This window comes from Helianthus annuus, chromosome 15, assembly GCF_002127325.2.
Source record: "Helianthus annuus cultivar XRQ/B chromosome 15, HanXRQr2.0-SUNRISE, whole genome shotgun sequence".
Lineage (NCBI taxonomy): Eukaryota > Viridiplantae > Streptophyta > Magnoliopsida > Asterales > Asteraceae > Helianthus > Helianthus annuus.
Window position 1 is genome coordinate 70,013,442 of NC_035447.2, and position 14,641 is coordinate 70,028,082.

At 40.4% G+C, this 14,641-nt stretch overlaps 1 protein-coding gene across 1 annotated transcript; it reads right to left on the reverse strand.

Moving 5' to 3' along the window:
* Positions 1-1,211: 1,211 nt before the first annotated feature.
* On the reverse strand, positions 1,212-4,135 carry LOC110911846 (pentatricopeptide repeat-containing protein At2g20710, mitochondrial). Its single transcript, XM_022156494.2, has 2 exons — positions 3,524-4,135; positions 1,212-2,587 (listed from the first exon to the last, which is right to left on the reverse strand). The coding sequence occupies exons 1-2, from the start codon at positions 3,860-3,862 to the stop codon at positions 1,430-1,432; spliced, it is 1,497 nt and encodes a 498-aa protein (XP_022012186.1). The 5' UTR covers positions 3,863-4,135; the 3' UTR covers positions 1,212-1,429.
* Positions 4,136-14,641: the final 10,506 nt, after the last annotated feature.

Genomic DNA, 14,641 nt, shown 5'->3' on the forward strand with positions numbered 1-14,641 from the left:
CCCAGTGGGAAAAAATCCTGGGTCCGTCACTGACTATGGTGCTCTTTGTAGCTTTTTATTTAATTTTGCAGTTCAAAAAAAAAAGGGTTCCAAGGTATTTGTACTAACCTTTTTTTATTATCAATGTGGGCTTAATTGAACATAGAATGAGTGGTAGAAGGTATACTTATATGTCAAACAAACGGAGTCAAATAGTAAACTTGATATAATACTTGTTTGTAACTGTTTTCTGATCAAATGATGTTTTTCCTCTTACCAGTCTCTAACTCTATCAAGTGTTGAATTTAGAGAAAACAACGTGAAAAAAGAGCATGATTAACATACATTGAGGACGCCATCGGTGTCATAAGCCAGATGCTTGAGATCTTTCAGCCATTCTTTCACAGAATCTTGGTTATCTCCCTCCGAGAAGCATCAATAGCAAGCCCCCTGCGTTGCGACGGGGCGTGAATCAGTGACAAATATCACCAATGCCACACCACTGTCATCGATCACCAACACTGAAGTTGTGGCGTGTTAATGGGAAGAAATTAGATCGAAACGTAAAACACAGAAAATAATAACTAAGTCGATCTAGGACCCACGCTTTGCGACAACCTGTCAAACGGGAGAAAATAGATGTAAAAACGTTAAACCACACACACGTTGCGCCGTGTTAACTCGTAAAATTTAGAACAAAACATAAAAACGTTGAACGTGGACGTGGACGTGGACGTGTCTTATAAGTTCAATTTATAGTGTTGTCGAGATTTGTTGATTTCGCATTTAAGGCATGTTCGTATAAGAACATACCTTCGGTTGATCTTTCACAACGTACCACACATGTTCGTATACATAAGGCCCATCATTTTTTTTTATTCCGAAGAGCATTCAACCAGTTGGTCATTACGGTTGTTCTTGGTAGTGGAGTCGATGAATATATGTGAATACACCCTAGCTAGTAACCCCTTGCCGGCTACAGTCCATTGATTTCGTTTGACAGTCTTCCTGACCTTGACACAACCCAACCCAACCCACCCACCCTCGTCTGTTCGCATGGGCCCTTCAACAGAGGCGCCCTCTAGCCATCACCCCATGAGACGAACCACAGAACCACTAAAAGTTTAAAAGATGAGTGAGACGAACCACAGAACCAGAACCAGATAATATATTGCTTGTATTAAGCAGCACATAAACAAATAAAACATTCATACTCATTAACAGGAAAATCATTTAGGTTAGAAAATGGCAAAAGCCTTCCAACTCAAATCACCATAATGTTAGTTGAATATAATGAAAACATGCCTTTCTTGGTCAAGTAAAACCACATAGATATGAATATTAGTACGGCACATAAGTTTTCAGAGTAACAAGTTCTTTCGGTTATAAGGAATAAAACAAGTCGTTACACTCATATATCCTGAAGAATAGATGCAATCTGAAACATTTCTTACGGTGATGAAGTCATGTTCGTGATGAAATCAAATAGTCGTGCACACACAGTTGAAGAAACGACACCTTCCGCGACCAACGACTTCATAAATCCCTCCATTTCCTCCACATTACGCTTTCTTTCCAAATACTCCATAACGATCGCTAACTTATCCTTAACGGGTTCCTCATAAGGCGAAACATAATAATTCGATACTGCATTCTTTAATGCTTCGACACCTTTTAGGACTTGATCAACCTCGATATACCCGATCATTAAACTATACCATGTATGAAACTTAGGAGTACCCCCTTTCTCAATACCAGAATTCAAAACAGCTTCTGCCTTCTCCAATTCGCCATTTTTAACATAAACATCGATCAAGTCATTTGGTATACGAAAATCATAAGACAAACCCTGCATTTCCCATTCTTTGAAGACCGTCTCGGCTCCTTCAACGTCGTCTAATTTCAGCAACGAGATAATCATATTTCTATAACCAACATTATATATCTTTTCTTTCTTTAAAATCTTCCAAATTCGATCCACTTCACCTTTCTTTCCCAACTTTGCATACGTGTAAAGCACGGTATGGAGTGTTTTATGTCTACCCTTTGTGGTTAACGCCAAATTTTCTACCTTTTTTAGTAATTCAAAACTTTTCTCACCCAACCCGGCTTTCAAAAACGCATTTGCAGCAATAAGATACGTCTCACAGTCCATACCAACACGTGAGTCGGCTTCCATGATCTCCATGATCTTATTTAACCCTTCGATATTACCAGTAGCCGCATAAGCACGTAACCGAGGGGTGAATGAGTATTTGTCTTGATAAAACCCGGCATTTTCCATTTCATTAACTATCGCATCCATTTTCTCCCACTTTCCAACATTGTAATAAAGATTTAACAAGATATTGAAGGGCAAAGGAGTCGATATGCGCCCTGAATCACGTAACTTTTGCATCATGGCCTCTGCTTTATCCTCTAACTTTTCAAGAGCATAGATGTTAAGAAGGCAGATATCAATAAGAAATCCTTTGAATACTTGTGAAATGTTATTGTAGAACTCCTCGGCTTTCTCTAAACCATGAACTTTATAAATCAAATGTAGTCTGTCCCTAATGTCACCCTTTGTAGGGGGTATGTATCGTTTATCAGTCATCCACTCTAATACCTGTGAGAGAAAAATATAACACATTTTAGCATATTTACACATTCATGATTTGAGACATTTAAAAGGACGGATAAAACAAGTTTTGGCGAGTCGACGGACCATTCTAAAATGATGATTTTTTTTTTTTTTTTGATATGTTACCCAACCCACCCTTCGCCACCTGTACAGAAAGCTCACAGCATCAAGGACATCCGGTCTGTATCTCTATGCCATCTTTGGATAACTATCGATTGTACATGCAATTATGCAAATAGCTTAAGGGCTAGTTTGGCATTGCATTTTTAGGGTTCTTGGGCAACAAATGTGTTGAGTCCGGATCATAAATTGTTTGGTGAACCCACAGGCAAACGGCAAACATATTTAGAGGCCTCAAATTCCTAAAATCTGTGTTGGAGACAAGATATCATTAAATGCGTGTTTGGATCCAGGGTTGTTCTAAAAGCTCGAAGCTCGCTGATAAAATGAGCTAAACCGAGCCCAAGCCAAGGTAAGCCCGGCTCGTTGGCTCGCTCCTTAGGCTCCTTAGCTGGCTCATTGGCTCGCTCGTTTAAATTAAAGCCTAACTTTTAATATATAAACTATAACTCAAAAGTATAACCCAAATTTTAATATACACAAATGATAAATTCTATTGTTTTTTAATCATTATGTCTATGTTATAAATATTATTTTTATTTTTATATATACTAATATGTGAAAACATAAAATAAAATAAAAAACAAAATTTATAAGGACTGTGTAAATTGGATCTCAGGTTGTTGAACAGGCGAGATACTATATGAAAGTCAGTGTTCTAATTAGAAGCAACTAATCTAACTCAAAATAACAAACATGTAAACCTCAAGTAAAAGTTTGAATCTTTTAAATTTCTTTTAATAAAAGATTATGATCAAAAGTTAGCAGCAATAAAAGGTCATAATAGATTAGAATTAGAACCTCAAGGGCATGTGTGAATCTTCTGAACTTCATCAAAGATTTAACAATTCCATCAAGAGAATCTTTATCAACTTTCCTCCCTTCACTGACCCACTGATCCAGAACTGGTACGACTGAAAGATCAGGATCACCTACTGGTGAGATTCTTCTGTAAAGTGATGAATCAGATTCGGTTTTGTTGGAAAATGTTGGTGACCCATGTGATGAATTCTTGTTCTTCCTTTGGGTAAGTGATGGTGATGATGTTTGTAAGGGCAATTTGGTTGAGAATGAGCTGAAGTTCTTTGAGGCATTTCGGCAAACACCTTGTGCGCGTAACGTTAAACGACAGAGTTTCATCTTGTTCCAACAAATACCGTCTGGGGTTTATCTCAAAGTTTAAACCCTAAACACATAAATGGGTATACTCGCTGTTACAACTGATTTCCACTGATATACATACCAGGCTCACACTCACGAATCTACAATTTTAGCTTGGGTTGGACGAATCTACTTATATCATCCGCCACTTAGCTTATAGTCTAGTGTTCAAAAGAAATTATCTGTTATTGGGAGATCAAAGTTTTATAGCCTAGTGTTCAAAAGAAATTATATCTTGTGGGGAGATCAAAGTTGAGAGGTGTAAGTATTTAAGGAGAAAAATTAGTTGTTCAAAAAAAAACTTATATCATCCACAATAAAATAAAAAGGAATGAGAAAAAACATAAAAAAAAAACTCTTTAACATAGGGGTGTTTGGCCTAGCTTTTTTAATTTTTTTTACAAAATAAGCTTAATTTGATGTTTGGTTTAGCTTTTTAAGCTTATGCTTATTAGCTTTTATAAGTTAATTTGAAGAAGCTTATTTGAAGATGAATTTTTAGCTTATTTGAAGAATCTTATATATGTAAGGGCAAATGATAGAAAATAAGCTATAAGCTAATCCAAATACTTAAAAAGAACTTATCAAATGATAGAAAATAAGCTATAAGCTACTTTAAAATATAAGCATAAGCCAAAAGATAAAAGCTAGGCCAAACACCCTCATAGATCCACAATAGAAAACACTCATTTTTTTTTCTTAAAAAAAACACTCTTTTAACATAGATTCACAATAGAAAACACTCTTTTTTTTCTCTACTTTGCAGTTTGGCTGGTTAATTTTCTTTTTTCTTTTTCAATTTCCTTATACGATTTACACTGATACCCCATAAAGTTATTATTTTAGGTTTTTAATGAATTTTTTGTTACGTGATTTTTGATGGGTTTCGTTTTTACATCATCGCTCCAAACAAGGTATTTTTATCCATTTTTCAGCGCGAATTTTTGTAATTTTTAAATTGACCGGTCGTTTTAAACTGTTTTTTAAACCGTTCGGTTTATTTAAATTGGTCGTCGGTTGCCTCTAAATATACCATTGCGACATGTTTTTTTATCTACGTTAAACCAACTTGTTGTAATGTGATGACGCCATGTTTATCTTTATATATGTTTTGGTCTAAGTTTTGTTTGAATAACTTGGCTTTTGTATACCACAACTTAACTTTTCCGTAACTTTCGAATCTACCGCCACCACGTGGTTTTTTCATCGTCATGTTTGTGATTTACTTATTTTTATCTAATTTTCAAACCTGTGATGGAGGGGGTGGTATCCCATTAGTTAAAAAATAAAAGAAAATAAACAATAAAATAAACAAAATAAATAATTGTTAAAGCAAGTGGGCTCATTTTTTGTAACACCCCCAAAATTTCACCTGCGGAAACCCCGCGAGGCGTGTTACGCATCAGAGTTCGAGCCACCAATCACATTGAACCAATAATAAATATTTAAACAAGTCATGACATTAATTACTAAAATAAGATGTCAACATTTTATCAATTCTCAAAAGTTGTGTAGCGGAAGCATGTAATCGTTTAGCAATCGTTTCATAATAATAATCAAAATCAATGCATTGGTTATAAGTGAATCCAAGAGTCTCGATCCATGACCACTCCAGCACTCCCAGATAGCAAGTCCATGTTCCAAACGTTAATGACCTACAAGCATGCAAACAAGTGTGTCAGACTACGCTGGTGAGTTCAAGGTTTTGTTAACGTGTTGAGTTACCAGATGTATGTTAATGCGATTCAATGTTGCATTACGATGTTGCTCATGTTAGATACCCTAGGGAGTGTGCCCATGTGTATCCGGGGAGTGGGTACCCCTTAACGACCGTTTGCTATGTTGCCATCGTTAGATACCCTAGGGAGTGTGCCCATATGTATCCGAGGAGTGTGCCTCTAACAACCATAGCCCTATCCAGATAATTAGTTCACGCCCGTCCTTACGGCCCGGTGTGAGGTTTCCCACCTAATAGCGCTATCAACTAATTACCCCATTGCCCTCCAGGCAATAACCAAAACCGATTAAGTTGTTTACCCAAAGTTTCCCTTCCAAATGTTTACCAGTTGTCCCAAACCACCGGGACGCATGCTTGAGAAAATGCATTGAACTCACCTGGGGTTGCTCGGTATGATACACGAAAAGATTCAGTTAAGCTACAATGTGATCAACCACGTCCTAGCATGTTTACCATACAAGTCAGGTTGGGTTCAAGCAAAGCACGTACGGTTACACAGAGTTAACACGTTGCAAACACGTAGAGATCATGGCAACACGTAATCAGTCAAGTACACTTTAACAGTTAATATTCCATTTAACTTGTGCAGTTAAAAATCAGCCCAATATTATCTGGCCCAACATGTTGTGCGGTTCACAACATGTTGTGCGATCCGCATAGTCCCGGCCCAAATAGCATAAGTGAACGGTACAACATATCCAGCCCAAATATTAAATCAACATTTCTTGTGCGGTCCGACTAATACCCAGCCCACATATCATTCGGCCCAAATAGTTAAACAACATTCCCAATTGTGCGACTGGTCATGCCTTGTGCGATGTGACCTGGGTTGTGCGATTGGAACCTAGTGTTGTCCGGCCCACTAACTATCCAAACTGACTACGGCCCAACTATCAACAAAACGAAATTAACTAGTGCGGCCCAATAGATCATGTGCGATAGAAACATCTTGTGCAATTAACTTTGTGTGTCCGGCTCGTGCGACCAAGGATGCCTTGTGCGTCTGAAGTCATCTTGTGCGAGTGGGGCTTTGGGCTTTAAGGCCCAATCGACATGATAAGTCCAACAGTAATTTAGACGACTTGTGCGATTCATCAAACCTTGTGCGGTTGATAACATCTTGTGTGATCCGAAAATTATGCCTTTTAGTTATATCGTTTCCATATTCAGATTGGTCAACAGTCAAACCATTACCTATTACAATAGTTACCAAACTTGCAATTTAGAAATCACCAAATTAACAGTTTTTGATTACTCAATAATCGATCAAGGCAAGGATTTTTAACAACAATTCATATGAACCCTAAACACAATCAAAACATGTGCACCATGATCACAACACTTAACCGTATACTAGCATGCAACCACTTATACTACATTCGAACAGGAACACATCACATCCTAGCCGAGTGACATGTTCATTAAATTCTTGCCTAACATCATGAAGTTCCGAATCATACTAACATTATCGAATACTTATATGAACCGATTTTTATGAACACACCATCATACCAAATCATAGCAATCGCAATATCAATTAGCATAAGATCACAACATCAATTGACATAATATCATAGAAATCGTAACATCATGGCAACTAATCGAAAGTGTAAAACTAACCGAAGTGTTTTATGCAGTGGATCAAGATACGAAGCCTTGGGTTGAAAGAGTTGTTGCCGTCGCATAGAAGAGGAGAAGAGGGAACTAGGGTTTTGTGTGTGATAGTGTTTTTGTAAATATGAGAAAGCTACAAACACCCTAAGTGTTATACGTGCGAGGTGGGTGGGCCGAACCCATGCATGGGCCGCCCTTAAGAGTTCGGTCACAATCAATCCGGCCCAATGGCCTTGTGCGATTGGTACATGTTGTGCGGTTCGGTTCGTGTAACATTCGCATAACATAACATACACACATAAAGCACATAGTAACATAACGTTCATTAAATCAAAGTATCACATAGGCACGTAACGTCACATTGTATGTCTAAAGTGCGAGTTGTCACAGTATCCCCAACTAAAAAGAAATTTCGTCCCGAAATTTGGTACGCACTCACTGAGAAAGCTAGATAAGTTAAAGCAGCTAGATAAGTTAAAGCTAGGTAAGTTATATCGTTTGCTGGTTTTCCTGGGGTGTCACATCCTCCCCAACTTGAAAGAAATTTCGTCCCGAAATTCACCAGTGATATCAAGAGTGGGTTCAATCCCTTGAACAATTGAGAACATTGAAGTTTTAACATATCTTTCCGTTCCTATGTGAACTTCAGTCCACGTATTGACGTTTAACAAGCCCTCACGATTGTCATACGACTTATGCTAGTGAACCTTGACTTCTTAGTCCATGTCTTCGATAGATTCCCTGATAAATACAACTGATCTGATGACTTCAGGTTCCGGTAAGGGTATCACAAGGGTTTTATCAGGCAAACACAGCCTTATATCTAGGGCATATATACCATTACGATAGTTATCCCGTTTCATCAATTAGCCCGAGTTTGTGAGCCAAGTCACCGTTTGTTCCAGTAATCCGAATGTCTCACGCGTCGTAAAGTAAGCTTGCCATGTTTTCTATAGTATACCGCACCCCCCCAGGGTGATGCTTTCGATTATGATACGTTTGCCTACAACAAACCCCCAGTGTTCCTAAGCTAATCAGCTTTCCTAGCGCTCATGCGCTGCCATCAAACAATTTCCGATCTAGGCAATGTTCAAGAGTTTTGAGCTCAAGTCCTGGACCTGCGATTACGTTGTCAACTACATTAGTCCAACAAGGAGGTTAGAGTTACTGTCCAGGTTATGCCTCAGCATGGGCTGTATGCATACTATCATGATGCAGCTGCATTAGAGCTTCTCCCCAAGATAAGTGTCCTTCCCAAACGTTTACTAAAGTCAGTTATGCACATACTTACAACATGCCTTCGTGTGCTCAGATGGTTCGTCACTTTGCTCGATTGTCCTCATGCCTATAATCCATCTCTTCCAGAGAAATTTTCACAAGCTGAGAAGACTCATCAGTTCCCTTGACTGCAAGGAGGTGTGCTGATCACATTCAGCGATCAATGATTGTTACTGTTTGTGTTTCCTTTTCGAGTTGTAAATAGGCTAGTGGCAGCATTCATAGCAGTCTGCTCCCATCTTCCACATAGGTGTTGCCAGTTTCTTATACTTCGCCTTGACTTTTCCCAAAGTCAAAAATCATACCCATACATTGTTAGACGGGTTTTCATGCCCAATCATCAGTACAAGATTTACATGTCCAAACATCTTTCTTTAAAATCCAGTTGAATAGAATTTTCGAAGCCAGTGTGTTTTGCTAACCACAACTTCCCTACCGTTGCTGTGAAGTGAGATTTATAGTCGTTCTATGAGTTAATGAATATCGTTCGTTTCACCAAGGTTGCTCTTCCATGCCCCGCATGGGCTCAACTTGAAAATTCTCTCCCGTTAGTTCCCTAGTTTGTACGGAACGAGTTGTGTCAGGTGAGTTAGAGTCAATGGCGAGCTGCAAAGTCCATACGCGTTCAGGTTCCACAGTCGTAATCCACCCAGAAGTTCCATCCAACGATACCATTTACTGATTTAGCTCTTTCGAAACCAGAGTACACTGAAGGCCCTTGTGATCGGTCTAAGTAACGCATTTGGTACCGTCCAAGTAATTCCTCCGTGTAACTCTAAAGACCACGGTTTCCACCACCAGTTGTGTGTCATGCAGTTCTTCTTAAGTCGTTACACTCTCGTGTTGCGTCGTCGTGTAACTGGGACTCTGATTCAAAACATAATGATATACCACTGTATTACCCACGCCCTTGGGTAAAAATGAGGCTCAGTACCTTACTGAATTAGGATTCGAAAGCTGAAGAGACGTCCTCATATCCTGTCTTTCGCGAACACGGCACCCCGCTGTGCTAAAGGGATCTAAGCTATGCGACCTTCGAAATTCCTGTGATAAATCAAGCGGAATCAAGAGATCGTTGTATCCTCGAAGGACTTTTAGTGTCGATCAGTTTCCAAAGAATACGGGTCTTAGCGAGATTCACGTGCATTCCCACTTTGTTGATTACATTACCCAAAAGGTACCTCTCGAATTCAGAAGCTACATTTATCAGGACTTCGCGTGATGTGGCTCCTCCATCAGGACCTCCCAAATAGGATAAAAAGTTGTCCATGTTGTTGCTTTTCCCCCGAAAAGGGGTCAAAATGTCACCCACTAGCACGGTCGGTTCACATGATCTAGGAGGCTGCCGGTGTGATGATCGCTCTAAAGGTCTTGAAGTGCAAAGTTGTATTGTCGAATTGCGTCTGGTAAGCTTCTTTAAGAACTTTCTCCCCTTGGGTTCCCATCTGATAACAACGCGCTTGTAAGTTAATCCTTGAATGAAAGCTCGTCTCTTGTAACTAGTCGATCGGTTTTCGATACATGGCCGTGGCAAACGGTTCTCAACCGTCGTCTCGATAGGTGCTCGATAATTGGTACGTACACACAAAAAGGCTTATCTTCACGGATATAACTGGGGCTTCCCAAAGTGAGAATTAGGTCCAACAAACTCTTATGCAACAATTCTCGTAGTAGATTACACGGTTCTTTCAACCCTTCTGGTGTAAGGCGGTAAGAGTATGAGTATTCGGAGCTCCCTCTAATCGTGAGATCACTGAGTTTCTGACTAATAGTTGTGGTAGTAGACCTGAAAGCTCCTCCAATTGCACCTTGAGATGAGTCACAATAATCGGTGGGTCCTCGATCCTATCTTACTTAGTCTGATCATTAGGTATAGTTGCTAATACAGTGAGGTCCTCCTTCCATAGGCGCTTTCGAGGCTGTCATTACTGACATGATGCTGATCTTCTCACCACTCTGGCACTTTAGAGCATATAGTGATGCTAAATTTCTTCTCACAGGGTACGTCCGGGCGATATGTCCTACTAACCCACCAACACTGACTATCGCGCCATAACTGCCAAGGGTAGTAGAGGTAACACCGGTGTCGAATGTCTGTCCCCCGCAATATCGAGCTTGCATCCCAACTAACATATGCGGTTTCCGCTGACCTGCCATCAGCCGGTTTCATAACAGGTTTGGTTTCAAGAAGCATCAGGGTTAAACGGAATCGAGCCGAAGCGATTTGCTATCCATCCAAACTATCATGTTGTTATTGTCCTGTCGTCGCTCACGTCAATCCTAAATACCCTTTCGCGAGCACCACTGCTGGTGTTATTGTTACAATCACACGGATTTCTACCATACTGTCATCGCTCCCTTGGTTGTTGTCGTCTTGAATTATCAACTGCCATTACATGCCGTAGGCACCTTCATTTCCATACTGTAAGCTACTATTACAAGTACCTTGATGTCACGATAGTTGTTGCTTCTAATGTTGTTGCTCGAAACAGGACTCTACGATCCTTCACCAACGATGTCCATCTCTTCATATTTCGTGCTAAGTTCCGGGGTGCTACTCGTTGTGTTGGAAGTTACACAGTCCGCATCCTGGTCGATTGTCGTCGTTTACGTTTCGATTGATTCATAAAAGTCGGCTCCCATAAGTTGCTGACTAGAATTAAGGATTCGTTTGGAGTCAAATCGTTGATATTCATTGTCAATAATTGGAGTCGTTCAAATGCTGAAGTCAGTTGGGTACTAAACTTACACTTATACCCATCGTTCTTACATGTTGACTGGGTAAGACACGGTAGGTTTCCAAAGTGTTGCAGGTGTGACCGCCCTTCAGGGTCTGTGATGTGTGTATATTGAGTTCCAACAACAAAGAGGAGTGAGGGGGAAAGAAAAGAGGTATAAACCAATCATGGACGCTGCAACATCCACTCAGGGACGTTCGTACAAGCACCTAGCATTCTACTTAGTTCGCTAGGCGTTCAAAGGGACGTTCAAGTAATACTCGATAACATCGCGATTCAAAAGGATTCAAAGAGAGGTGAGAAAGTCACATTGAGTAGGAGACGATCACTGTTATGACTCCTATTAGTTTGTTACGTTTCACACTGATCAATTAACAGAGCGGAACCCCTCCTTCACTTGTTAAGCCTCACTGGGACTCGCATGCACCCCACATTATTATTATGTGTGCACCCACAATAATATTGTGATTTGCATGCTCATCTCAGCTCCTCCTAACTCATGTCGAATGGTTCCCCCAACTCGGATAGTAAACAAAGAGCATCACATAACATAAGTCACGAATGTTTAGGGAATTACCACCCTAACAGTCATATAACACGTGCAAGGGATACGTAAGTTCATACTATCATGTTTAACGTGCACCAGCATGCAATATCATATGTGAGTGTCCACTAGTTACGTAGTACAATGAGTATACGAAAGACGAACCTTGCAATCTGGAGCTGAGTGTCATGATCGATTTTCGAAGGTGTTCGGTTATAGTCTGGTTTTACAAAAACGTTTTAAAACCTAGTTCACTATAACCAGTGGCTCTGATACCAACTGTAACACCCCCAAAATTTCACCTGCGGAAACCCCGCGAGGCGTGTTACGCATCAGAGTTCGAGCCACCAATCACATTGAACCAATAATAAATATTTAAACAAGTCATGACATTAATTACTAAAATAAGATGTCAACATGTTATCAATTCTCAAAAATTGTGTAGCGGAAGCATGTAATCGTTTAGCAATCGTTTCATAATAATAATCAAAATCAATGCATTGGTTATAAGTGAATCCAAGAGTCTCGATCCATGACCACTCCAGCACTCCCAGATAGCAAGTCCATGTTCCAAACGTTAATGACCTACAAGCATGCAAACAAGTGTGTCAGACTACGCTGGTGAGTTCAAGGTTTTGTTAACGTGTTGAGTTACCAGATGTATGTTAATGCGATTCAATGTTGCGTTACGATGTTGCTCATGTTAGATACCCTAGGGAGTGTGCCCATGTGTATCCGGGGAGTGGGTACCCCTTAACGACCGTTTGCTATGTTGCCATCGTTAGATACCCTAGGGAGTGTGCCCATATGTATCCGAGGAGTGTGCCTCTAACAACCATAGCCCTATCCAGATAATTAGTTCACGCCCGTCCTTACGGCCCGGTGTGAGGTTTCTGTGACAACTCGAAATCTAGAACCTTCGATGTATCTTGATGTAACGTGTTTGAACATGTATGACTAATTGAATCGTTGAATTATATGATTTATGTGTGTACATTCTATGTGACTATGTGCTATGTGTATACGTATGCGTGTATGTATGCGACCAGAGACAACAAGGACCCGACTCGAGACCATGTGGTCTCGAGTAAACAGTAATCGGTTTGGGCCTTTGGCCGGTTGGGCCATTTGGGCCGTAAACCCTCATCCGAAACCCTTTAGGGTGCACCACTTGAACTAGCATATATACCACCCCTCTAGCCAACTTTGCCATTCTTTGGGCAACCATACACACTCACTCTCCTACATACACACTCCCCTACTAAAACCCTAAGAACACAAACACACATCATTTTCGGATCCAATCGGTTAGCACTAGGATTTTCGGCTCAAGCTTGGAAATCGACACTTGGAGTTCACCTTTCCTACCTCTTAACCGGTTAGTGATTCTTATTGTGTTTATGCTTGGATTGATGATTATGACATTATGGTTGTTTGCTAAGTTGTTGCACATGAAATGATTGTTATGATAAAAATGTTACTTGAAAGAAAATAGCTACTTGTTGAACAAAGGATGATGATATTATGTGCATGGTTGTGATAAATCGGTTAACATATATTATATGGCGAGTTGTGATATTTTGTGTCTAAATGAAGTTTGAACCACTAGTAATCGATGTTCATAAAACCGGTTTGCACTTGGCATGTAATCGGATTAGTATAAAAACCGAGCTTGTGGTGTTATGCTAAATGTTTTGATGCTTGTTCATAATTTTGGTAGAATAAGGGTTGAATGTGTTATGAATATGTTTTGAATATATGAAGAACTTGATGAATGTGTTTGAATACATGAAGAACAACTTGAATATGCTAAGAAAGTGTGTTGAATATTTGAAATCTGCACTGTTTGATCCGATTTGGGTAAATATTAGACAACAAAACATGTTTAGTGGATAGTACATAATTCTGCATGAATTCTATTGGATAGTACAATCTGTGCAGAATCAGCAACTGTTGGGGAGTCGAGACCCCCGGTTGCGACTCGAAACCTCCATGTTGCGACACCAGTTGCGAGTCGTGAACACCTGGTTGCGACCCGCAACCATAACATGACAAGCCGAGACCACAGGTTGCGAGTCCCGTTGCGACTCGAAACCTTAGCATGATCAGCCGAAACCATGGTTGCGACATAGGTTGCGACTCGCAACCATCCATGATCAACACAAACAACATAACCCGCAACCATGCTTGCGAGTCCGGTTACGACTCGAAACCACACTTGTTGGGCTTGCTTAGTTATGGGCCTACGTTAATGGGCCGGACTTATGGGCTTCTGTGTTAACTGTTTAAAACGTGTTTGGGCTTAAGTAATTGGGCTGAACATATGGGCTATACGTGCTACTGTTAACTGAATATGTTGTGCACTGTTGTTGAAACTGCCATGATAGGACTTGTATGCCATGATCGTTACATGCGTATGAATACGTGTAGTTATACGTGCACTGCCTGGTCTGAATCTGATATGAATGGTATCTATGTTAGGACGTAATTGACTACTTGCGACTTGATTGACCTTCCCGTGTTACTACCGAGCAAACCAAGGTGAGTTCACACCCTTTACAAAGCATGGGATTCCCTGGGTTGGGAACGGGGTAAGGAACGTGGATTCCTCGTCCTCCTTGGGCAGGACAGTTATGGTTCAGGAATGTGATTCCTCGTCCGGACGGACGGATAACTCGTACTAGACCAAAACTCTATCACGAAGTCCCTCCTTTTTATATCGACTTAATCGCCGGGCCAATGGCGAGCGGGTCATTAGTTAGATAGCGCTATTTAGGTCTGACAAACCTCACACCGTGCCGCAGAGGACGGGCGTGAACTAATGGATCTGGGGCACGTCAATGATG

Excerpts from the sequence above, each read along its gene's own strand:
- LOC110911846 (XM_022156494.2), bottom strand. The coding sequence starts at position 3,862 with ATGAAACTCTGTCGTTTAACGTTACGCGCACAAGGTGTTTGCCGAAAT. Across the intron at positions 2,588-3,523 it reads GATTCACACATGCCCTTGAG|GTATTAGAGTGGATGACTGA; the intron begins GTTCTAATTCTA and ends TTTCTCTCACAG.